Source organism: Schistocerca gregaria, chromosome 3 (genome assembly GCF_023897955.1).
Source record: "Schistocerca gregaria isolate iqSchGreg1 chromosome 3, iqSchGreg1.2, whole genome shotgun sequence".
NCBI lineage: Eukaryota > Metazoa > Arthropoda > Insecta > Orthoptera > Acrididae > Schistocerca > Schistocerca gregaria.
In genome coordinates this window covers 686,343,810-686,369,426 of record NC_064922.1, presented here as the reverse complement: position 1 = coordinate 686,369,426, position 25,617 = coordinate 686,343,810, and the positions used below count along the sequence as shown (strand labels likewise).

General features: G+C 43.2%; 1 protein-coding gene across 1 annotated transcript in view; it reads right to left on the bottom strand.

The window, feature by feature from the left end:
- Nucleotides 1–25,617, bottom strand: part of LOC126355561 (transcription factor SOX-9-like) — a 265,668-nt gene that overhangs the window by 123,775 nt on the left and 116,276 nt on the right. Inside the window, exon 2 of the mRNA XM_050005922.1 lies at nt 20,671–20,817. Within this exon, the coding sequence (XP_049861879.1) occupies nt 20,671–20,817 (147 nt within the window). The remainder of the gene's footprint in view (nt 1–20,670; nt 20,818–25,617) is intronic.

Here is a 25,617-nt window from a genome sequence, read left to right as displayed (position 1 = left end):
CGTTAACTCTCCTCCTGCACGTCTTGCGCTGCAAAAGATGGTTATTCAGGCTTTTGACAGCTGGTCACATGAATGCGACTGAACAGTGTGTAACGTAGGAGGAGCTGTATGTTTCGGGGTATTTCGTCGGCGAGAAGCAAGAAACAGCCCAGTGGGATCCTGGGGTCCTGCGGTATCAACTTGCGGAGGTTCCCCCGGAATACAACGCAACTCCTCTGCAACGCGGTCTCCTGCACTCACGCCAAGGAACTGGAAAGATGCCGGCGGATAGACAGGCGAACCTCACTGAGGCGTGTAGGCGCCAGCGAGCAGCGAAAGCTGCGGACCGAGAAACGAGAGCAGCATGTGGGCGCGGCAGCGGCAGCGCCAGCGCCAGAGGACGGGCCGGCTGCCCCGCCGGGCTGTGGGAGCCGCCGGCGTTCCCACAGCGAGCAGAAGAGCGAGAGGGCGCCTACCTCGGCGGACGTCGCGTCTGCTGTCTCAGGTCTCCCGCCTCGGTGTGGAGCAGCCGCGAACGTTCTTTAAATCAAGAGTCGTAGACAGGATCTCATTTGCATTTGTAGCAAGGGTGGAAACAAATGTACGAGACAGCTGCCGCCTTTCTAGATCTACGACAAGCTTTAAGTTCAGGATTTTTCGTAAGCACCTCCAAGCTTCCAGAAGGCGGTTGCGCTAAAACTATAAGACGTACAGGAAACAGACACTTATCAGTGGACAAGAGCATCTCTCCAAGTTTTTAACGCACATGACAGGTGCTCAACGTCGACACGCTGACACGAACCGCCTGGAAGGCACAAGAGCAGCCCGCTTTGGAAATTCGTTGACTGGGTTGCCTACCTGCAGGCGCGAGCTGATCGCATGCGACACTACAGAGCAGATAGTATGTCTACATGTTCTCACGCACCTGCACTGTAGTGCAACTACGCCACGGCGCGTGTTAAAAAACTTTAGCGAGATGCTCTGTCCGTTGAAATTTGTCATTTTGCTGTATGCCTCGTACTTTTGGTTTAGTCGTCTTTTGGAACCTCAAAGGCACGTATAATTAAAGGTTAAAGAGATACAGCTGCAACCTGTCGCCTTTCGCGATTTTTCAGTTCTTATTTAACAATGATTGGTTTCGAGTCGCCTAATGATTCATCATGAGTTGGGAGAAATGTACTAAAAATTTGTGGCGTTGTGGCGGGCGTTAGCTGTGGCAAGACGTGAAAAAAAAGAAAGCACTGAATTTGCTAAGAATTATTTACAATATGAGATCCATTTATAGGCATTACTTACGGCTATTAACATCCGTTAGTTCTGTAAAATATGATGTATGTAATAATGTTAAATTTGTTGCACTACACAAGCTTTCCCACAGGCTGCAACTCCCACGTGCTTCACACAGTTTAAATAAACCAAACAGCGTGGCTCAAGTTATGTTTAAAGAATTTCTTTTCTCAGCATTAACATTGTCTGTTGCTGATAGATCGATTTATATTACATTAATTCTTACAAAAGCAACATGTATTCAAATTCCAAAGTTGACATGTGCTATCTTCAAAGTGTATCAGTCTAGGAGTTCAGGGGGATATTTTGTCTACAATCTTAGTAGTGAAATTACCAGCATCAGCATCACAAACATAGATTCGGTGCCTCTTCCCCAGTACATGCAGTATGGTTTCAAGCAGAACCCCCAACAGGCTTGTACCCAATTCTTCGTCTTTATCTACTTCAGATCAGCTTCTTTACTATGTGTAGGTAGCGATTCCAATGCGCCAGTAAACTGGCTATCGTAATCATCAACTTCGTCGTAATACAAAATGCTGGAAACATCCGATACCACCGATGATTCTACTGTTTCGTCTTTATTCTTGTTTTCTTTTCCTCCTCCTCTGGTTATCCAGTAAGGTACGCGCGTACAACTTTGCCTTTTTTTGTTCTTCAATCCTATACGTTGTTTTTTTCTCATTTGTCACTTTTTCTTCAACTTCTTCCAGCTTCGTATCCGCGGGGATGCGGACTTGTTCCCTTTCGATACACCATTATCCCAGTCTGCTAATACACACATACGTGACAAGTTTCTCTATCTTTCACTAATATATTCAAAAAGCAAATCCGTGCAATGACACAATGAATTACAGGTTTTAATATCGTATTCAGATAAAAGTAAATCAGTAACAAATGTAGCGTTTCCTTCTTTTTTGTGTCTGCTGCAAGTAATTGTCATTGGCCTGGTTTATTGCCTCACAATGACGCATTCTACAGCTCAAATGTGGCCTGTCTTCTTGTTCGTGTTTCTTACTTAACAGGAAACAGAAGAGAGCAGTAGTGGTGGGATTTCGTCATGTTTACCATAAGCTTCAAAGTAATACTGTTACGCACAGTCACCCACTGCACACAATTTTCCAACTCTCCCTTACTAAATTATCAAGTAATAACAATCATATGAAACTTTCTGCCACGCAGTTTTAATCTGCCACGAAGTTTCAAATCAGCGCAACGTCGCTGCTACCTGAAAATTAAGTTCTAGAACCATTATACGACCGTATACAGTTTTTCAGAGATATATGACTGCTTTTAAGAGTGGTTGGAACTTTAATAGTGGCAACTATTTATTTAAAGCTCGTACAAAATAGATACTTGTTTCAAAGTTTTACTGACCTTTAAAGTACTTACCAGCATTATGTATAACCCGTTGCCAGCGATGTGCAAGTCGTAGGGTACTCTTAGCCGTGCCAGTTTTGTTGACAGTTCGAGCGGCGCGTTCCATTGCCCGACGAATTTGTAGCAGTTCTGAAGCGAATGCCCTGAAGTGTTCCCTTCAGTTTAGAAATCGAGTTTAACTTAGGAGGCCTTCAGTCAGGGGAGTGCAGTAGGTGGTATAGCACTTAGCAGCCCCATCAGTCAAACAAATCAGTAACAGCTTGCACTGTACGTGCTTGAGCATTGTCCTGCAAAATGATGGTCTGGTCCTGCAGAAAATGTCATCACTTCTGTCTCTAAGCTGGTCGAAGGTTGCGCTCCAAAAATGAACAGCATAAAATCAGAAGTGATTACACTTTCTGCAGGACCTGAATATAATTTTGCAGGACAATGCTCAAGAACGTACAGTATACATGTTTCCTTGGCCTGCTAGGACACCAGATCTGTCTCTATCCGAGCACGTCAAGGACGTCACCGGACGACAACACCAACTTCAACAAACGGAGTTAACCGTCCCTGTAGCGACCGACCAAGTGCAACAGGGTTGGAAGTCCATCCCACAAGCTGACACACGACGCCTGTATAACACTGTGCATGCACGTTTGCATGCTTGCATTGTACATTCTGTCAGTTACATTGGTTGTTAAGGTAACAGCATTTCACATTTGCAGTAGCTTATCTCACGCTTACATTAACCTGCGATCTTGCATCGTTAATCACTTAAATACGTTATCTAGGCCAATGTATTCCCGAAATTTAATTGCTCTGCATTAATTCTTTTTGGTGTTCAGACTTTTTTTGCCGTTAGCGTATTTGCCGCTCTTTTCAAATCCTAATCAAATATTACGGTTCCAATTTTAAAGACATCGTCTTAACTTCCAAATCACCTTGAAAATCACGTTCAGTGTCACTACCGTTAGAAGCACCAATGCGTGACCCACTTTGCCACTACTAATTTCATCTAAACCTTTCTGGTGTATCTCATCTCCGTCGCAATTTATTGGTTTGGTGATGAGATACAGCAAAAAGAGATGAGATACAAGAAGTTTTATATAAATTTTTTTTTGGCAAAATGTATCTCGCATTGCTACTAACGGCCGTGACATTGAACGTGATTTTTAATGTGATTTGGAGGTTAAAACGATTATTTTTAAATTGGAACCCTAATATCTGTTAAAGATATGAAAATAGCGGCAAATGTTACGTACATAGTGATATATTATTCAAGGTTACGGCAAAGTTCAATCAAGATCAAATAAGCAAATATGTTTTTAGTTCTAGTAGTGATTAACTCGGGATAAAAGAGGGATCATGCAAAATACAATGTTATATGCGGACTGGAAGCGGCATAAGGATCACTTATCATTACCAACAACCGTCAATTTAAACGTAATTGTCGAAGTTCATTTAAAGTTTGAGTTTTGTTTCATGAAAATCCCTGTCAGTGGCGTCGGATTGGGAAAGAGCATACAGCGACTTGAACATTAACTTTGAATTAAAGTGTTTATTGATAAATATGAATACGTCACAGCGTATACATGTTATACATTAAATGTACTCGAAATTGCGAATAACGACAACTATCGGTTGTAAAATGGAATGACGACAGTGAAAATTTGTGCTGGACTAGGACTCTAACCCGTATTTCCGCTTATCACAAGCGGTCGCCTTACCATTTGTCTACCCGTGCACGACTCACGGCCAGACGCAAGCTTCCATATGTCGTCAACCATGCATCTAAGACCTGTAATCGTACGTCCATTATGCATATTCCCGTACAGGTCAGACGTTGCACTTGAAAGTCGCTTGCCCGGTATCGGCAGAGAAATACGATATCGCAGCGCCCGTGTTATTCTAATTACGATGCATAGTTCCTTTGGACATAATAGATGTGCGAGTACAGGTCGTAGATGCATGTTTAGTCACGTACGTAAGTTTGGGTCGGCGGTGAGTCGTGTCGGATAGCCAAATGGTAAGGCGAACGCTCGCCATAAGCGGGAACTCTGGGTTCCAGTGCCGGTCCAGCACAAACTTTCACTGACAACATTCCACTCGACAGCTGATGGTTGTCCTTATTCGCGATTGCGAACACATTTTATGTATTTCATAACGGCTGTAGTCACCGCAGTGCATCGTAATCAGAATAACACAGGCACTGCAATATCGTAGAAATGTTATTTTGGCATCTGCTAAACAGAACGAACGTAAATAAAACGTAGATCATTGATTTAGAAGTTGATGAATGAGTTCTCTCGCTTCTCATTCCTCGGGAGGACCCTTCCAGTTTGAATCAAGCGTTGTATTTTTCTGTACCCCTGCTCTAAATAAATCCCTACTAGAATTGAATACATATTTGCTTGTTTGACCTTCGTTGAACTAGCCAAGACCTTGAACAATGTATCATTTTGTACTTAAAATTTGGCGCTTTTTCCAAATATTTAATCAAATATCAGGGTTAACCGCCAAATTACCTTGAAAATTACGTCCAAGGTCACGGCCATTAGGAGCAACGCGTGACCCTCTTTGCCGCCTACAGGTTCCGTCTAAAACATTTTGCTATATCTCATCGCCATCCCGAGTTATTCTCCAGTATGAATTAAAATGGTGTACCACTGTTTGCCAGCCGTGGTGGCCCAGCGGTTCTAGGCGCTTCAGTCCGGAGCCACATGGCTGCTACGGTCGCAGGTCCGAATCCTGCCTCGGACATGGATGTGTGTGATGTCCTTAGGTTAGTTAGGTTTAAGTAGTTCTAAGTCTAGGGGACTGATGACCTCAGATGTTAAGTCCCATAGTGCTTAGAGCCATTTGAACCCTTTTTTGTACCATTGTTTGGTTATAAATAGAAATAAACATTAATTAATGTGATCTTGGCTACAAAAAGATTTTTCAAGTTATACATAAATCGCTCCTTTCATTTTCGCAATATGAAGAACTTCAGTGGAATCGGACTCATCGATTAAGCTGGACGGGCTTTCTTTTATGGGTCGTATCACAGGCTGAAGTAACATTAAGATGTGCCCTTTAAATATCCACTTTCAGTTTTTCAATAACATTCTTTCTGTATCTCGTGAGGTAGTCATTGCAGATAGTTTGCAAGGATGTTTCTATAACCAGCAGTGTCTAACGACAATCATTATCTTTGTCTTGTGTCTCTCTGTGATGTTTAACGGAACCTTTGATCACAGGTTTCCAGGTGCACTGGACAACCGCTGCTGATGTGGTGTGTAAGGACACTGGAAAGGTAGTTATTCAAACATCCTCGGTTCCTGGTGTTTCGGGGAGATGCCTGACTGGTGTTTAATGTGGTTGACGCGTGTCTGCACACTTGGTGAGATTGTTTCTATTTATTGCGAATATTCGAAGGGTTTGTCCACAGGCGGGAGTATAAATCATTCGTGATAATTCCTGCATTCTATAGTCAGATATTCATTATTGTCGTTCTGCTAAACTTGCTGCGAATCGCAGAAATTAACATGTACTCATCCGTGCATTGTTGCAAACAACTCGCGTCCTTGTGAAGCAATAGACATTGTCATTTAATCCGAAATACCATGTAGGGAATTCAATCATTCTTGCCTTCAGTTTAGTTTATTTAATGATTTACTTTGAGTCTTGTATGGAATAGAGTTCATCTGATGTCGGCGTCAGACTTGTGGTCCATGCGTCTTTGAGATGCTACGGGGTAGTATGTTACCATGTTCAATGATTCCGAACCACTTATATTATTTAAATTCAACTGCTATTTGTCATTTCAACCTTCCTGATTCATTTATTGAGTATTTAAGTGCGAACGTGCGTAACCTTTTTGTGCCGCCATTACGCGATCGTAGAGATTGCTGTATATACAAGAAGCCCTCGAATACCAGTTATTGTATTGTAAAAGAGGTGGGGATTCTTCGTACATACCTGGAGATGGCGTAATGTAACGCTGAAACAGGTAGCACAAATAAAACAGAACCGGAAATTTAGACGGCTGAAAATGGTTTGATTTGATATTTTATGCCTACTCAAACCTTTCGAACAACACCATTCAAGATACTTTAAGTCTTATTGCTGGCAGTTATTCAGAGTTGCATATTTTACTATTGGGATTACGGTACTGGGTTCACATCCATCCGCGCGACTGCTACGGTCGCAGGTTCGAATCCTGCCTCGGGCATGGATGTGTGTGATGTCCTTAGGTTAGTTAGGTTTAAGTAGTTCTAAGTTCTAGGGGACTGATGACCACAGCAGTTGAGTCCCATAGTGCTCAGAGCCATTTGAACCATTTTTTCACATCCATAATGCACAGTGACCAACTGTAAGTTGTCAAAAATGGTTCAAATGCCTCTGAGCACTATGGGACTTAACATCTGAGGTCATCAGTCCCGTAGAACGTACAACGACTTATACCTAACTAACCTAAGGACACCACACACATCCATACTCGAGGCAGAATTCGAACCTGCGACCGTAGCGGTCACGCGGTTCTAGACTGAAGCCCCTAGAACCGCTTCGCCACACCAGCCGTCTATAAGTTGTCCATTCCAACATTGTGAACATCGTTAGGATCTTGTGATTGCTATTTTATCTTCACTATTGTTCAGTTTCGGATATCATGCCTGATATTTTTCTGTTACACGATTAATATAGGCGTGTCCTGCTCATTCAATTATCTTTTCTCATACCACAGCCAGATTTCGTTTTTTGTTGTGTTAGTTATATTATTGACAGGACTGTTACAAGATACAGGTTCTTTATATCAGAACAAGTTAGGTTTACATGGCAGAATATAACGCATTTATAAAGGGAGCACACCATTTAAGACATAGAGACTAATGAAAACGAGTACTGCCATTAATGTTATGTTGTAGCATCCATAAATGACGTAAGAGTTACTGCTAACGTTAGAGAAGAATGTTGTTTAACCGTAGCGTAAAATGAGAAGAGATTAGTGCATATTCATATCCACCAAGTACTTGATGACAGTTTTATCAAGAAAAGGTATGATAAAACGATCATAATGTGTAAAAAACATATACGTCATACAGGGATCAGTATACATTGTCAAGATTGAAACGCAAAAAGACCAAATTCGCTACTCATTAAAAGCTACGTCTGCTGTTTTCTCTTTTTTTAAATTCATTTCGGTAGTGTTGTTGAAAAGGATATAGCACGAATGACATCCGTGAGCAAATATCTTTATTTATGAGGCCACGTGAGAGGGAGACAGTATGAATGTAATGAACTCAAACGTGGTCCAACTGTTGTTGTTTGCTACGACACTAAAATGGTTCTCCTTCGTCAACTTTTTTTGGTCGGCAGGTTTTTTTGTTTGTGCCGCGATTGGGGTAACTGTTGTGCCCCACGACCCCCACTTGCATGACCTCGAACCTGTGGACATTCGTTTCTTTACGGGGAAGGTCCCGCGGTTCATTTGAAAGTGTTTGTGGTAGGTATATAACAAGGTATAGCTCCTTCGCTCTGGCCTCAAACGGGCCAGTCGGAACCGACCGACCGCCGTATCATCCTCAGACATTGTCGTCATTTTGATGCGTAGTGGAAGAGCATGTGGTCAGCACACAGACATCCCTGCAGTTGTCGGCTTTGTAGCCCGCGGTGCCGCTATTTATCATTTAAGTAGCTCCTCAGTGGAGATCACGATGCCGAGTGGATCGAGGTTCAGTCATTCGACCAAGGAAAAATGGTTGCCAGTACAGGAAATTGAAACAAGGACCCTACATGGTAGCAGCAATGCTGACCGCTCACCTACGGACGCGGAAATTGAAAGAGTTACAAATTACAGAACAAAAAGGCAACTGTAACATTCAAATTGCTGTCGATAAAAAGTTATAGGGACAAAGATATTTAAAAAAATATTACTGTACTTGAAGACGGGTGAAAGCCCAAATCACAGTCTTCACGTAAATTAAAGCTATACAGAAAGTACCCTGTTGTGTACCATTAACATGTACACACAATGGAAAGTCGTTCAATTGAAAGTAAAGCCCCGAATGTTATGAAATTGTTACGAAAGATACAGCTAAACAGCGCTATGGTAGTGCTTACTTTTGGCTTTATACATACAAGTCAGTGAAACCCATAACTTTGCTGACCGCGCTCTTCTTCTCGGAAGACTGCTGGCGGAGAACCCCCATATTTGTGTGTGGCCAAGAGGTAAACAGCGCAAAGAAAATAATCGGAATAGTACGTGGCGGAACCACTGTAGCGGCTTCCCACCCGTCGACAGGTTGATGGCTCGCTGCATTACGCGGTGGAGGTCGTTGACTGCAGGTCCGCGGGGCACTCGGCCGCCGCCTGCAGCCGGAGGGACACGTGCTGGCCTCGCGCTGCTGTCGTCGCGGCCTCGCCCCGTTGTTGCGTCTGCGCCGGGATTCCCCGAATCCTCGTTAAAAGGCGGGCCACAGCTTTTCGGGAGCCGCGCCTCACTCATAAATGGCCAGCAGGTGGCGGCGGCGGCAGCCACAACAGCCTCAACGCGGCCGGCGTTGTCGGGTCTGACACGTGCGCGCGCTCTCTGCCCTCCCTCCCCGTGCCCTAACGAGCCTGTTTGGGGTGCAGCCATCAGCCGCCCCCAACCTCCGACAAGCCATGTGGCGCAAGGGAAGGCCGCGCGCCTCTGGGTGAGCTCTTACAAACTATACAACCGAAAGGAGAGAGCCACGGAGAGAGGCATTTGACTGTAGAGCGTTCTGAAGTACTCGTAATTTAGAAACCTTCTCGAACAGTGGTCGGGTGTCACGTGTGCCTATATCAACGGGTCTAAACACGAGGGCCGTTCCGAACGTAAGTCTCTTTATTGCCAAAAGCAAATACACCGTGACATCATGAACGATACACTGAGGTGACAAAAATCATCGGACACTCCTAATGCCGTGTCGGACCTGCTTTTGCCGGAGTAGCGCGGCAAGACGACACGGCGTGAGCCTCACAAGCCGTTCCAAGTCACCTGCAGAAATACTGGGCCATGCTGCGTCTGTAGCCGTCCATGATTGCGAAAGCGATGCCGGTGCAGAATTTTGTGCACGAACTGACCTCTCGATTACGTCCCACACATGTTCGATGGGATTCATGTCGTACGATCTGGCTGGCGAGATCATTCGCTCGAACTGTCCGGAACGTTCTTCGAGCCAATCGCAAACAAGTGAGGCCCTGTGACATGGCCCATGGTCATCCATAAAGATCACGTCGTTGTTTAGAATTTGAAGTACATGAACGGCTGAAAATCGCCTCCATGTAGACAGACATAACCATTTGCAGTCAATGTTTAGCTTTGTTGGACGAGAGGACCCAGTTCGTTCCGTGTAAACACAGCCCAAATCAATATGGAACCATGACCAGCTTTCACAGTGCCTTGCTGACAACTTAGGTCCATGTCCTCGTGGAGACTGCGCCACACTCGAACCCTTCCGTTAGTTCTTACCAACTGAAACATGGACTCTGTGGTGTCACCGCCAGACACCACACTTGCTAGGTGGTAGCCTTTAAATCGGCCGCGGTCCGGTAGCATATACGTCGGACCCGCGTGTCGCCACTATCAGTGATTGCAGACCGAGCGCCGCCACACGGCAGGTCTAGAGAGACTTCCTAGCACTCGGCCCAGTTGTACAGCCGAATTTGCTAGCGATGGTTCACTGCCTACTTACGTTCTCATTTGCCGAGAAGATAGTTTAGCATAGCCTTCAGCTACGTCATATGCTATGACCTAGCAAGGCGCCATTATTAGTTACTATTTATATTGTGAAATATGCACCGTCAAGGGCGACGTTCATCCTTAATGAATTAAAGTTAAGTATTCCACCAGCTACGTCCGTTGTTTCTAAATTTTAATTTCCTTGTCCTGTTCCAGACCTCACGCCAGCCTGCGTGAGCTAAATCGCGTGCCTTTCGGCCTCCTCTAGTCACACGGTGTTGGCTCTCCTGCCAACCACAACAGACTCATCTGACCAGGCCACGGTTTTCCGGTCGTCTATGGCCCAACCGATATGGTCACAAGTTCAGGAGAGGCAGTGCAGGCGATGTCGTGCTGTTAGCAAAGGAACTTCGCTCGTCTGCTACCGTAGTGCACTAGCGCCAAATTTCGCCACACTGTCCTAATGGATACGTTCGTCATACGTCCCACATTGATTTCTAAGGTTATTTCACTCAGTTGTTGCTTGTCTTTTAGCACTGACAACTCTACACTGCTACTCTCGATCGTTAAGAGAAGGCCGTTGGCCACTGTGTCCGTGGTGACTGGTAATACCTGAAATCTGGTATTCTCGGCATACTCTTGACGCTGTGGATCTCTGAATGGTGAATTGTCGGACGATTTACGAAATGGAATTTCCCATGAGTCCTGTTCCAGTTACCACTCCGTGTTCAAACTCTCTTAATTCTGCTCATACGGTCATAATCACGTCGGAGACTTCTTCGTATGAATCACCTGAGTACAAATGACAGCTCCACCAACGCTCCACCCTTTTTCCTTGTGTACTCGACACTACCGCCATTAGTATACATAAACATCGCTATCCTATAACTTTTGTCACCTGATTGTATACCTTGCACTACTTTTCGATATAGTCGTCGCCGACATTGAGACATTTGTTGTAGCAATCGGTTTTAAGAAACCACTCTGATAAAAATCGGCGCTCTGCGGTACAAGGAATTATAGCATAGCCTGCTCACCTCAGCTTTTGTTTGAAAGTGACGTCCCGAGAGTTCAGTTTTCAATGCAAGGAACAGATGAAAGTCCGATGAGGCAAGATCAGGGCTGTAGAATGTATGTTCCAATCTCTCCGATTCAGATCGACTAACCTACTCCTGTGTGAGCACTGTTACGTGTGGTTTTGCGTTGTCGTCCATGAGCACAGCTCCTTCAGCAAATAGCCGAAGTCTCCTTCGTCGAAGCGTGACGCGTTGATGGTTCCTTGCTGGAACAAACCCAGGAGAATTACACCTCGCAAGTCCCGGAAGACTGTGGCTATAAACTTTACTGCGGAGTGTGACACTTAGAATGTTTTTTCTCACTAGTGAACTGCGACGCCATTGATTCGAAATCTCTCATACGAAATCGCACCCCAGCCCATCACTTCTGGTGGAAGTGCAGCTAGTCTAGCAAGCAGACAGGTTCTGCATCTGCATCTACATCTACATCCATATCTATATCTATACTTGCAAACGACGATGAAATGCACGGCAGAGGGTAAGTCTCATTGCACCAGTTACACGGTTTTCTTCCTGTTCCATTCTCGTATCGTGAGTTAACGAGCACTGTGCTCTCATATATGGCCGAAAGAGTCAGCCTACAGGAATTGTGAAACAAACCCTGTCGTCCAGGACCGTTTGCCACAAAGGGCGCAGGTTCACCACCAGATGGGGAATCTATTTAATTCTGTAGTAATGCAGGGAATGAAGCCACAGTTATTTTAATATACTATCCTTCATAAATTTTCATGGTGATCCCAATAAAACCTGAATTTTGATCATATCTATGATAGTTTAGGATTTGCTGTTAAAATGAAATTCACAAGTTTTGTAACAAACACCTGAACGCTAAAATCTGAACGCTTTAGTCGACCTTAACGGCCGACATTCCATATAGAAGAGCATCATTAAAATGACAAATGTTGTAAATATCAACATTGTAACGTTATTTCTTTAAAAGATATAATAAATTTAGCCGGCCGCGGTGCTGTAGCGGTTCTAGGCGCTCAGTCCGGAACCGCGGGACTGCTACGGTCGCAGGTTCGAATCCTGCTTCGGGCATGAATGTGTGTGATGTCCTTAGGTTAGTTAGATTTAAGTAGTTCTAAGTTCTAGGGGACTGATGACCACAGATGTTAAGTCCCATAGTGCTCAGAGCCATTTTAATAAATTTAAATTATCAGTATTTTCAGTTAAGCATCAGATCATCATTTCCTCCACACAAAACACATTGAACGATGACAGCATGACACCTTATTGGATCGTTAGGTAACAGAATATTTGTTGTAAAGTTTAGTGCATAATAGTTACTTTGTTCTTAACTTATTTATCAGAAAGCACATTGGCGCAAGTCTACTGGCGGTGGAATTCAAAGCTAAGAAGGAAATTGTATTGGTTTTATGTAAAAACAAAACAGTTCTGAGCACTATGGGACTGAACATCTGAGGTCATCAGTCCCCTAGAACGTAGAACTAATTAAACCTAAGTAATGTAAGGACATCAGACACATCCATGCCCGAGGTAGGATTCGAAACTGCGACCACAGCGGTCGCGCGGTTCCAGACTGAAGCGCCTAGAACCGCTCGCCAGAGGCCGGCGGTTTTATGTAAAAGAATTTGACGTTTATTATTTAATGGATTTTATTTTTACTTTATTTAGAACGTGAAAGTGGCCAAGTTTTGATTATTTAACTATGGTAATACGTAAAATAATGTAGAATAAGCTGTAGCCATTCAGGTGGACGGCTTCATGAAAGGAAACTGCCCTAGTGAGTTGAGCGAGGATATTCGGCGTGCGGGGAACGCGGCCAGGGACGGACAGATGGACAGTGCCGATGCAGACACGAAAGCGGACAGTTCGGCTGGAGACACCAGAGGGTACAGTTCGGATTGAGACGCGAAAGCGGACAGTCGGTCTTTAGAAAGCTAGGAAGTGAAACAACTTAGAAAATTTCGCGTTGTGTGGTATCTGAGCGGTGAGCAGCCGCACGCATGATGAGAACTCTAACTTCGTGTGAATGTCGAGTTGGAGGATTGGACTTGTGTTTCGTGATGAGACTGTGAATGGTCGAACTGGGTCAAATGGATATGAGCTCAAGTTTAATAGTAAACCTAAATACGACTATTTTCACTATTAGTTTTATTTATGAATAAACATTATTTTAACCAAATCTCAACTGTGTGACCTACATCATTTATGGGTCGTTAATTTAGTTCCCTATGTTATTATTACTGTTAATGTATGTTACATTAACTTTGTTTCATGCAATTTCGCAAACTTGCCATCAGTCAGACAATTTAACCAAAGGGGCACAAGTGTCTAATTTAGGGAGTGAAATGCGACACGTGCGGTTCAACCCCTAGACGAGTTTGAGTCAACCGCATGTGAGCCCGAACATGTTTGGGATGTTAGCTCGCAGTAAGAGGGCGAGAAGAACGTTTGTTAGAATGCATGTGTGCGTGCCGTAATTATTCTAATCTTGTCCTCGCTATCCCTACGTGAGCGATACGTAGAGGCTGTAGTATATTCCTAGAATCATCATGTAAAAGCAGTACTTGAAACTTTGCTAGCACATTTTCTCGGGAGGGTTTATGTCTATCTTCAAGAGTCTGCCAGTTCAGCTTCTTCAGTATCTATGTGACGCCGTCCCACGGATCAAACAAACCTGTGACCATTCCCCGTATAGGTTCAATATCAGCTGTTTGTCCTATTCTTGCGGGTCCCGCACAGTTGAGCAATATTCTATGACGGGTCTCATGATTGATTTGAAAGCAATCTCCTTTGTAGACTGATTGCAATTCCTCAGTATTACACAAGTAAACATAAGTCTGCCACATGATTTACTCAAAACTGAGCCGATGTAATCATTCTGTTTCATATACCTACATAGCGTTACACCCTGGTGTTTATGAGATGGCCGATTCCAACATTGACTCATTAATATAATAGTCATACGATACTATGTTTTTTTCGTTTTGTGATGTGTACAATTTTACGTTTTTGAACAATTAAAGAGAGTTGAAAGCTTTGCACCACTTTAAAATCTTATCAAGATCTGAATATTTACGCATCTTCTTTCAAACACTATTTGATTGTAGATAAAACATCATTGCTAAAAGCCTGTGGAGACCACTGCAAGGTCATTAAAATACAAAATGAGCAGCCTATATCACAATACACTTCCCTGGGGCATACCAGAAATTACTTCTACATCTGACAATGAATCTCCATCTAAGACAACATGCTGCGTCCTCCATGCCAAAAAGTCCTCAATGCAGTCATGAATGTAAGTAACTTGATACTCCAGATGACCGTACTTTTGACAATAAGCGTAGGTGTGTAACTGAGCCAAATGCTTTTCGGAAATCAAGAAATGATCCATCTACCTGACTGCCTTGATCAAAAGCTTTCAGTGTGTCATGTATCCACCTCGATAGCTGAATGGTCAGCGCAACGGAATGTCCTACTACAGGGCCAGAGTTCGATTCCCGGCTGGGTCAGAGATTTTTTCCGCTCAGGGACTGGGTGTTGCGTTGTCTTCAGTATCATAACCTCATCCCCATTGACGCGCAGGTCACCGAAGTGGCGTCAACTAAAAAGTCTTCTACCACGCGACCGGTCGACCCGATGGCCACACGACATTTCGTTTTCAGTATGTAGTGTGATGTTTTTGAAATGAGGTGGTCATTATGTTCGAGAAACCTCGTTACGTTCGAGCTCAGAAAATGTTCTAAGATTCTGCAACAAATCGATGTCAAAGGTACAGGACGGTAATTCTGTGGATCACTTCTACTACCCTTCTAACAGATGGGTGCGACCTATGCTTTTTTCCAAGAAATAGGGATGGTATTTTGTTCGAAGGATCCAAGATAGATTATAGTTAGAAGAGGGGTTAACTCAGCCGCAAATCCAGTAAAGAACCTGAATCGGACCCTGGAGCTTTTATCAGTTTTAACGATTTCAGCTGCTACTCAACACCACCGACACTAACGCTTGTAACTAGACTGTTTAAGTTTTTATGTTGGTAACGCCACGTAGCGCTCTGTATGAAAATCACTGACTGTGCTGTTTGAAGTCTGTGACTGGTTTACATTGTTGGAATATTCTCTATTGTAGTGTTGGGCAGTTGGATGTGAACAGCGCGTAGCGTTGCGCAGTTGGAGGTGAGCCGCCAGCAGTGGTGGATGTGGGGAGAGAGATGGCAGAATTTTGAGAGCGGATGATCTGGACATGTGTCCGTCAGGAGAAGGAAATTTGTAAGACTCATTTGATGACTATGCCTGTCAGTAGTTAGTGCCCTCCGTAGTTAGAATCTTTTATTTAGCTGGCAGTATTGGCGCTCGCTGTATTGCAGTAGTTCGAGTAACGAAGATTTTTGCGAGGTAAGTGATTCATGAAAAGTATAGCTTGTGGTTAGTCAGGGCCATTCTTTTGTAGGGATTATTGAAAGTCGGTTTGCGTTTCACTAAAAATATTGTGTGTCAGTTTATTGATGAACAAAATAAGTAAAGAGAGAAATGTCTGAGCACGTTCAGTTTTGGTCAGCTGTTTGAAAATCAAATAACGTAAGAGTTTTATCAGCACACTAATTTCTAATTTTCCAAAGGGGACGTTTCACGCTTATTGCATTCATATTTACAGTGGTACGAGGATTAAATTAGGGCAGTTCTCCTGGGTTTGCCTTTGTAAAGGAACGTTTGAAAACGGAGTCAATCATTTCAGTCTCTACGTTGCTACCCTGTATCTCAGTGCCTGTCTCATTCGCTAGTTGCTGGATATTAACTTTATTGCAACTAGCAGTCTTTACATACGACCAGAATTTCTCTGCGTGTTGTGACAGATAGTTTGACAATATTCTGCTGCAGCAATCACTGAAGGCTTCACGCATTACTGTCTTGAGAGTCAAACGCGTTTCATCCAGCATCTCTCTCTCTCTATCTATAGCTCTATGCTATACCTGGCCGGCGTTTCAAGTTCCTCACTGGGATGTGACACTACTGATTTTTGAATGCAGTTTACTGAACATACATATCTTTCTACTTATTTTAACTGCACGTCGTACTTTGGTAACCACTGTTGCTACAAGTGCGTCATGATCACTGATACCAACTTCGATGTGGACACCCTCAAAGAGGCAATTACATCCAATATATTTCAATCTTGAATAGGATTCCGAAATTGCTGTTCTAGGTAGTTCTCAAAGAAGGAACTTCATAATGTTGCACAGGAAGTCTTATCACGCCCACCACTTAGGAAACTGTAATTTTCCCGTTTGACTGATGTGTCATTAAAGTCTCCGTCGATGATTACAGTATAATTGGGGAACTTAAGTACAAGTGAACTGAGGTTTTCTTTAAAGTTTTTGGTTACTTCAGAAGATGAGTCTAATGGGAGACAGAAGGATCCAATTATCGTCGTATGCCCATCAATGATACGGTCTTGCCCAAACAATCTCACATGTAGCTTCAATTTTTATCTCGGTAGATTTGAGCTTCTCGTCTACTGCCACGAATACACCACCACCATTTCCCATAAATTTTCACCAGAAATCTCAGTGCTACCAAATTGAGGTTTCAGCCAGCTTTCTGAACATAGTGTTATGTGAGCTTCATTGCTTTTGAGGTACGCACGTTGGTTGCTGGCCCTCAGCCTTCTTCTCACCAACAAACGGCCATCACTGGCACTGAGGCAGAACCAACTTTTATCAAGAAACACAACAGGCCTCCGCCATGCCCTCCAATGAGCTCTCGCTTGATACCACTGAAGTCGCAAACGGCGGTGGTTTGGGGTCAGTGGAATGCAAGCTACAGGGCGTCTCCCTCGAAGTGGTCCTTGAAGTAACCGATTTATAAGAGTTCTTAGTGTCACTGAGGTGCCAACTGCTGCTCTGATTGCTGCTACAGACGCAGTACGACGCGCCACAGCCATACGCCGAACACGGCGGTCTTGCTAATGGTAGCCTGGTGATCTTGCGACAGTACTTTCCCGGGACAACTGCTGCCAGCAGTCATTTACAGTGGCTGCATTTCTACCAAGTCTTTCCGCAGTATCGCAGAAGGAACATGCAGCTGCGCTTAGCCGTATTACACGCCATCGTTCAAAGTCAGTGAGGTGTCAATAACGGCGTCTTTGTCGCCTTAAAGGCATTCTTGGCTAGCAGCACATCTTACCTCAGGTAACTAACGCCGACGACCGTTACAGCGTGCATTTAAAGAAAACCGGATCTGCATCCTCATAGTGGCTCAAATGGCTCTGAGCACTATGCGACTTAACATCTGTGGTCATCAGTCGCCTAGAACTTAGAACTAATTAAACCTAACTAACCTAAGGACATGACACACATCCATGCCCGAGGCAGGATTCGAACCTGCGACCGTAGCAGTCGTGCGGTTCCGGACTGAGCGCCTAGAACCGCGAGACCACCGCGGCCGGCGTCATAGTGGCGCTATTAGCACCACTCTCATACGGCTTTCGCGAAATCTGAGCAGACATCGTCCTACAGATGTAGGAACATGCCTACCAGCTTTCGTTTATGTCGCACAACTACTTGGCTTTGCGATTTTTTTTTCAGTTTATTTTCCACACTCTTATTATCTCTTACTCCTTTAAACTCTGTACCTCTTTAAAGTAAACGAGAAATTACCAATACGTTCTTCACTTTTACGTTCAATCAGGTAAATGTCGACTGCCGCTCAAAATAATTCAAATGATGACAAGTGGATTTTGAATTCACAACGACCATTATGAGCTACTGCACTACTTTGCATTCCTTATTAGACAGCATGTACAGCTGCAAAGTGAATGCGAATCCTAAACGTAAGGTAAATATTTTCTTTTCATGTAACTATTGAATTTCTGAAGATTTTAGCTCAGAAGAACACATGTGGCTTTCTCGAGAATAGTGTTATAGCAAGACCGAATGCAGTGGCGTGTTTAAAGAGTGCATAAACTACATCACTTAAGGAATAGACAATATAACATTCGAATGTAAACAAAGGAAACTAAAATCCTGGCTCATCACGGGAAATACTTCACTCAAAAATAGTAATAATATCTAATGAGCAGGTCTGCAGCTATAATTTTTTAGTTACGATATAAACTATGTATTTACAAGAATGTAGAACAATGATACTAATAAATGTTAATTAATATGTGGAATAATAAATGAAACAGGCCAAAATAAAATACGGAAGGAGACAAAATTATGTTAAAAAAACACGGCTATGTTTCTATGCCCTATATTAATTAGTTACGGATCCTAAGGAAATGAAATAAATTACAAGCTGTGGAAATTTCTCAGGAAGGTTAGAAGTATTACAAGCTAATATCGTATAAGGAATGATGATATTAGGACACAAATAGATATTTATAATTTTACTGAAAAGATTGAAGAAATTGAAACATAATCAACTAAAAAGAATTATTGTAGGGAGAATCCCACATCAGGCGATGATTTACCAGCCTAGAGGAAGAAGGGACCTAGGAAGACATAGAAGACGTACAACGAGATGATTGTGAAAAGTGAAGACGGAACATACACAAGTGCCTAAACATGTAAATGCAGAAGAAGAAGAAGAAGCTTAGAAGATACTGACAAAGATTAGTATGTTGTATGAAGACAAACTGCTACTTATACAAGAGGGAATCCGTATCCGGGAAGGTATAATTACGGAATTGTGGACGTCAGACTTGGAGAACGGTGTGGTCAAAGCATCTACTTAATTAGTTGTGCAACAGATTACTTAAAGGGTGACAATTATTGAACTATATAAAAAATCGTCAATTAATTACGAACTACGGCGAGTACATACTTTATTCAACACATAAACGTCTCCACACATATTCGGATTTACCTTATGTCATGTTCGATACGCGTGCGATCATTGGCGACGATGTGGCGCAGACGAATGGCGAAATTCTGCATGACCTGCTGAAGTGTCGGAAAATCGATTCTCTCGATGACCTCCTGAATGGCTGTTTTCAGCCCAGCAATGGTTTCGGGATTATTGCTGTAGGCCTTGTCTTTAATATAGTCTTGTCTTTAATATAGTCCCATAAAAAGAAGTCGCATGTGTTCAGATCCGAAGAATATCGCGGCCAATCGGGGCGGCGTCTGAGTACCCCAGAGCCAGAATACGGTCCCCAAAGTGCTCCTCCAGGAAATCAACCACTCACCTGCTTCGACGGGGTCGTGCTCCCTCCTGCATGAACCACATCTTGTCGAAATCACGGTCACTTTGGATGAAATCATGTTCCAAAACCTTCACGTACCGTTCGATAGTCACTGTGCCATCAGAGAATATCGCACCGATTATTCCGTGAGTGGACACTGCACACTACATAGTCACCCGTTGAGGGTGAAGAGACTTCTCGGTCGCGAAATGCGGAATCTCAGTCCCCCAAATGCGCCTAGTTTGCTTATTGACGAATCCACCCAAATGAAAGTGGCTGAGAACGACATGGCGTGTGCACATGCGCATACTAAGTCCCATCATGCCCTATGGCGAACGGTGCAGTTTGAACGCCCTAACGCAAACTGTTCAGAGTTTATGGCGATTTTATTTCATACAATATCAAGGTAAAGTAGGCGCGAGGACTGGGACTGATAGCGCTTAGTATATTGGTTCTTCAGAAGAATGTTGAAATAAATAAAATAAAAGAGAGAGAGAGAGAGAGAGAGAACTGAGAAGGGCAGTAAACCATTTTTTGGAGACATGACTCGTTTCTAGAATTTCGTGGTTAAGGTCATGCGAGGTGTCCTACTCGAGTACGTATTCACCTTGCACTGATGGCTAATGGGTTGAATAGCTAATTAGACTACCAAGAACAATCAAAATAAACAAAGACGCCACCGTTCTACAACGCCCAATCTAAGAATGTCGTGACTGAGGGTGTCCCCATCAACATATTTACAGTCTGAAAGGAGTTCCTCACCGGCCAAAATACTTTCCAAAATATGAAATGTCGATAGTCACGTAGAGCGCTTGCCGTTACAGAACACTTTTTCTGAAGACCCTGAGCTATCTTTCATCGAAACAAATATTCACCACAGTTGACCCATTGTACTTGCCGATCTACAACTGATATTGAACGATAGTAGGCAGAGGAAACAGAGGGTGACGCTACTAATCAACAACTTGTAAGCCGAGTAACTATAGCACAACAATAAAGTCTTTGTCACACACAGTAGGTTGTCAGAATTTCGTGTGAGTTTGGACGACAGTCTTAATGTTTTTAAGAGTGAACCTGCAGCGGCAACGAGAGTCAAGTGGCGCGACGAGAGCATGCAGGTAGACTCACCTCCAGAGCTTCCCCAGCGTCTTGCTGAGCTCGGCGTTGTGCAGCTGCGGGTACTGCTCGGCCAGCTTCCGCCTCGCGGCCTGCGCCCACACCATGAACGCGTTCATCGGCCGCTTCACGTGCAGCTTGCGCTTGTCCGACGTTCCCCTGCACAAGAAATAGTACACCGTCACAAGTACATCCGAATGTGGCACGTGAAACAGAGACACAAGGACATTCCAAAGAGCTTCCGTAATCTTTTTCCATTTTTGGTATGTTGATGTTTTCTTGGAGCTGAGATACATCTTTTTTGTCTGATGAAATTTACATTACCGAGCAGCTAAAACGGTGACCCGGTCACCGAGATTCAGTTTTACTAATGGCTTCAAAGTACAATAAAAATTTGATTTTCACAATTTCATGTAATTACTGGCGAATTTGAAATTTTTAAATGCTGTCACAATTTACTTCATTAAGAGGTACAATCTTACGTTACAGATTTATCACAATAAGTCAAGTATTATAGTCAGAACTGTGTACATGTCTTGGGGCAGCATAATTCAAGGTGAGCAAATTACCCAGACTATACTCTTCCAGTGTTTGATAAAGAGAGCTGTTTTATATAAGTTCGATTCTCTGGGAATCGCGCGTGGAGGAGAGGGGTTACTGCTTGAAACAAAAAGCAAAGTATTATTACAGTAAATTAAGCACACTGCTTAAGCCCCAAAAATCTCGTCTATGTAATTACTGAATACTGGCACGGAAATCGCCTGTGTGTCGTACATTGTCTCTCTCACATGACTTCATTCAAAATCTATGTTTATATTTCATTTAACTTGTAACTTAAATTAATAATTATAATAACATTGGAAACACAGTGATCTGTATTGAAATTCATAAGAAATAATCAATTTTTGGTGCATATTTTTAAATTTTAATTGTAGTTGACGATCATTATCAGACCATTACACGTCTAGAAAACTTAAATAATCTAGCATACAAAGTAAAAATTGACAACAAAGTGTAGAGTAAAAGTAAGGAAAATGTATAGACAGATATACACCCTCTGGTCGCGTAAAGAGACTCTAAGCGAATCACGCTTCTGCACACTTCCTTTTTTCACCTGTTTTTTACACAAAAACAGTGCTGTATCAGCCAAGTGGCCAACTGACATTTTTGTTTAGGTGGAAAATTATGTCTATGGTAGAAATTATATCACACAGATTCTGAAAGCACTATTTTAGTTTAAACTTCTGCATGATTGAAAAAAAATGTAACTGCTTAGCATGAATGTACTGAGTGGTTGTATGGTTATTTATAAAGTGCAGTACGGACTGGTTATTAGGTATGTTGATTATCATAAAAGAATTTAGCGCATACGTGTAAGTAAAATATAGTTTTTCCCATAGATATAATATTCCGATGTAAACGAATATTTCAATCGGCAGCATTGTGGATATTACGCTTTTTTGTGCAAAGTCCTAGTGAAAAGTGTTTATGCTACGATTATAAAGGCGAAAATTGGAACAACTGTAAGCAGAGTATAAAGTAAATACATTTAATGAGTAATATATTATAAATATACAACTCGCGAAGTGTATTAGCTAAACAAAACTATTACACTGCACAGGCCAGCGGCGTTATCTAAATTAACGTCCACGTTTTAACAGTGTACAACTGAAGACTGAATATGTATTACGCTAACTGAAGATGAGTGAAAGCATGAAACGTATATCGACGAAAATGAAAAGAAAGAGAAAGAGTTGCTATATTTCTTAAAATAATGTCAACAACAGCCATGGAGTCAACAACCAACACAATGGATTAATTATTGGGTGCAGTCATTTCTGGAAACTTTTATTCCAGTGTACAGCAGCTCCAGATAGAGTATACAGCCACAGACTACACTTTCCACTCAAAGAGTATTGCGGGCAGAATCTCTTGTCTGTATGTCCTACAAGTAAAATCTTCTTGTAAGAAGGAGAGTTATCAAGTAAAAGATGATGCAGCCTTTACGGTGACCTCACTTAATTTTCTGGAAGAATAATTTCTTGTGTAGTTGTTGGCTTAAAAATATCATGAATGCTCTCAATTTCAAGTTCGTGCTTCCAGTCAGGAGTTATCTTTAGGACGCGAATACCACTGAGACACTATTATTCAGTTTCATTGCGGTCTGTCGCTTTTTGCATTATACACAGATAAGGCGCTACATTACGACCGCCTGCTTGGTGGCACGTCTGTCCATCTTTGGAATTCAGTACATCAGCGAGTCTGCATCTCATGAGTATGACAAGTGCCTGTTAGATATACGGAAATATGTGCCACGAGATGTCTACGTACAGGTCATGTAGCTCCCTTAGAATACGGGCCGCTAGTTTGTGGGCGCCAAGTTGGCGACTGAAAGCGTCTCAGGTGTTCCATCGGGTTCTCATCAATTGAATTTGGTGGTGAAGACATCAACGTAACTAGCATTCTGCTGAAACCACTGTGGTAAACCGTTATCCTGCCTGAAGAAGCCATCGCCGTTTGGCAAGATGTGAAGCATGAAGAGATGCAAGTCGTCTGTAATAATGTCCACCAGATATTCCACGGCTGTCATGAACGCGTTTGATTACTACCACAGATCCCATGGAAGTCCAGGTGCTTGTACTACGTAGTTTAATAATGTACGCAACAGTCTGCATTTGTGGCGTGGTACATATCTCTAGCAGCCGTTCGCTTGTATGACGGTGTCTGAAACGACAATCGACATGGTGTAACAAAAAATTCAATTCATCCGACGAGTGACACGGTTCCGCAACATCATTTTCTTCGAATTTCATAGATGTGTGCAAGCAAATTTACTTTCATGCAGTCCGCCCGGTGAGCTGCGTGGTATAACGCGCTGCATCTCGAGCGGGGAGGTGTGTCTGTCCCCGGCACGAATCCGCCTGGCGGATTAGTGTCGAGGTCCGGTGTGACGACCAGCCTGTGGATGACTTTTAGGCGGTTTTCCATCTGCTTCGGTGAATGCGGGCTGGATCCCCTTATTCCACCTCAGTTACCCTATGTCGGCGATTGCTGCGCAAACATTGTCTCCACGTACACGTACACCAGGTAAACATTTTGGGTTACACTCGTTTGGTATAAACGTTCCCGTAGGAAGTGGGGTGAGGAGGGGGGACGGGGGTCCAGTGGGGGCCGAACCGCACAATAACCCTGGGTTCGTTGTGGGGTGGCGGTGGGGTGAGTGGACTGCTGTAGCCTGTTGTGGGGTTGTGAACCACTGAGGGCTACGGCGGTGACGAAGCCTCTCCGTCGTTACTAGGTCCCCGGTTCAATACACACAATATACAATACCTTCATGCAGATATTTTCTGAACTGTTCAGCTGTTTGTATAGTTTTTCTGTGCTTTACGTAGTAGTAACTTCTGTAAAGCCTAATAGATGGCTCTTAGTTGTACTTAAAATGCTCAACTACTGTGTGTTTTCAAAAATGCATTACACACTCTTCCTTTGTATTTCTGTTATAATGTTTCAAATTGGCACACGTCACTATCCGCGCCCGATAGGCGGTGCAACTTGTATTGTTTTCGTGGCAGCAATGTAAGTCACTTGTCCTATCAAAAATGTTCAAATGTGTGTGAAATCTTACGGGACTTAACTGCTAAGGCCATCAGTCCCTAAGCTTACACAGCACTCAACCTAAATTATCCTAAGGACAAACACATACACCCAAGTCCGAGGGAGGACCCGAACCTCCGCCGGGACCAGCCCCACAGTCCATGACTGCAGCGCCTTAGACCGCACGGCTAATCCGGCGCGGCACTTGGCCCATCAGTCGGATGTTGTTCCCAGGAAGGCACAAGTAGCAAAGGCTGCAAAGTGTTTTATTTTATTTTTGGCTTGAGCATAACTGCTCAAATATTCTGACCATTGCTTTTTCGCAATGAAATTTTACCTAAGTATGTCGTGACAATTAAAATCTTCGATAATGTGTTCTTTTGTCATACTAAATTTTCTATGTGCTATGGGGTTTCTCAAAATTACATTCTTATGAAGACATCCTTAGTAGGTGTCGCTAGATCATGTACCATCCAGTTGTTTGCAACCGGTTGGCTGTATAATCCTATGTTGACACGGTGCCATGGAACCGTAGTCCAATCTCGATAATTCCGTGCCTATTGTGATCGTAATTGAGGATGTCGTTGGGATAACATGGGGACATGTAGGGGTCGTCTGCAACGAAGCCAGATGACCAGCAATATGCGCTGAACGCTGTGATCCGCGTCTGCACCAGCAGTGTAGGGCAAAGTGAGCGGGTAGTGGGGTGAAATCGGGTATCCTGCTTCTGATATCACTATTTATCCCCTCTGGTGACGAGATACAGTCATAGCCAATAAATGAAGAAGGAAAAGCGACTGTACTGGCGTGTTTGTGGTGTTCAGTTCAATGCGCCTGTGAAGGTAAGTTTGTTTTACGGTATGAATTGATTATGTTCTTTTGTTCTTAAACTATGATTATATCATAGTCATTACTCTTGTAAACACTCTATTTATACAGGAAAATTAGATGATTAGTATTTATACAACAGCATACAACAGCGATTTGGTTCAGCAATAGCGTGCTTTTGTTTCGTTTTTATAACCTCTGCTCTTCGGGTAGGAACGGGTACGTTAAGTGGGCAGTACCCGGTCTTCCCAACGATACAACATTGCACTACAAACAAGCCTTCTAATGGTAACCGAATTCTCTTGATTTGGGAAGGGCATGTCTCACATAGGAAGGGACACCATCTGATCAGTTTGACCCGAGGAAACCATGTCACTCTGTTGGGTTTGCCACCACACTGTTCCCACTGAATGCAGCCACTAAACGTGATCTTCATAGCTCCTTTGAACATCTATTACAGCCAAGGAATTTATCAATGGCTGGAAGGGCTATGGCCGATCATAAAGTAGCCAAATTATTTGGTATTGTTTTCTCAAA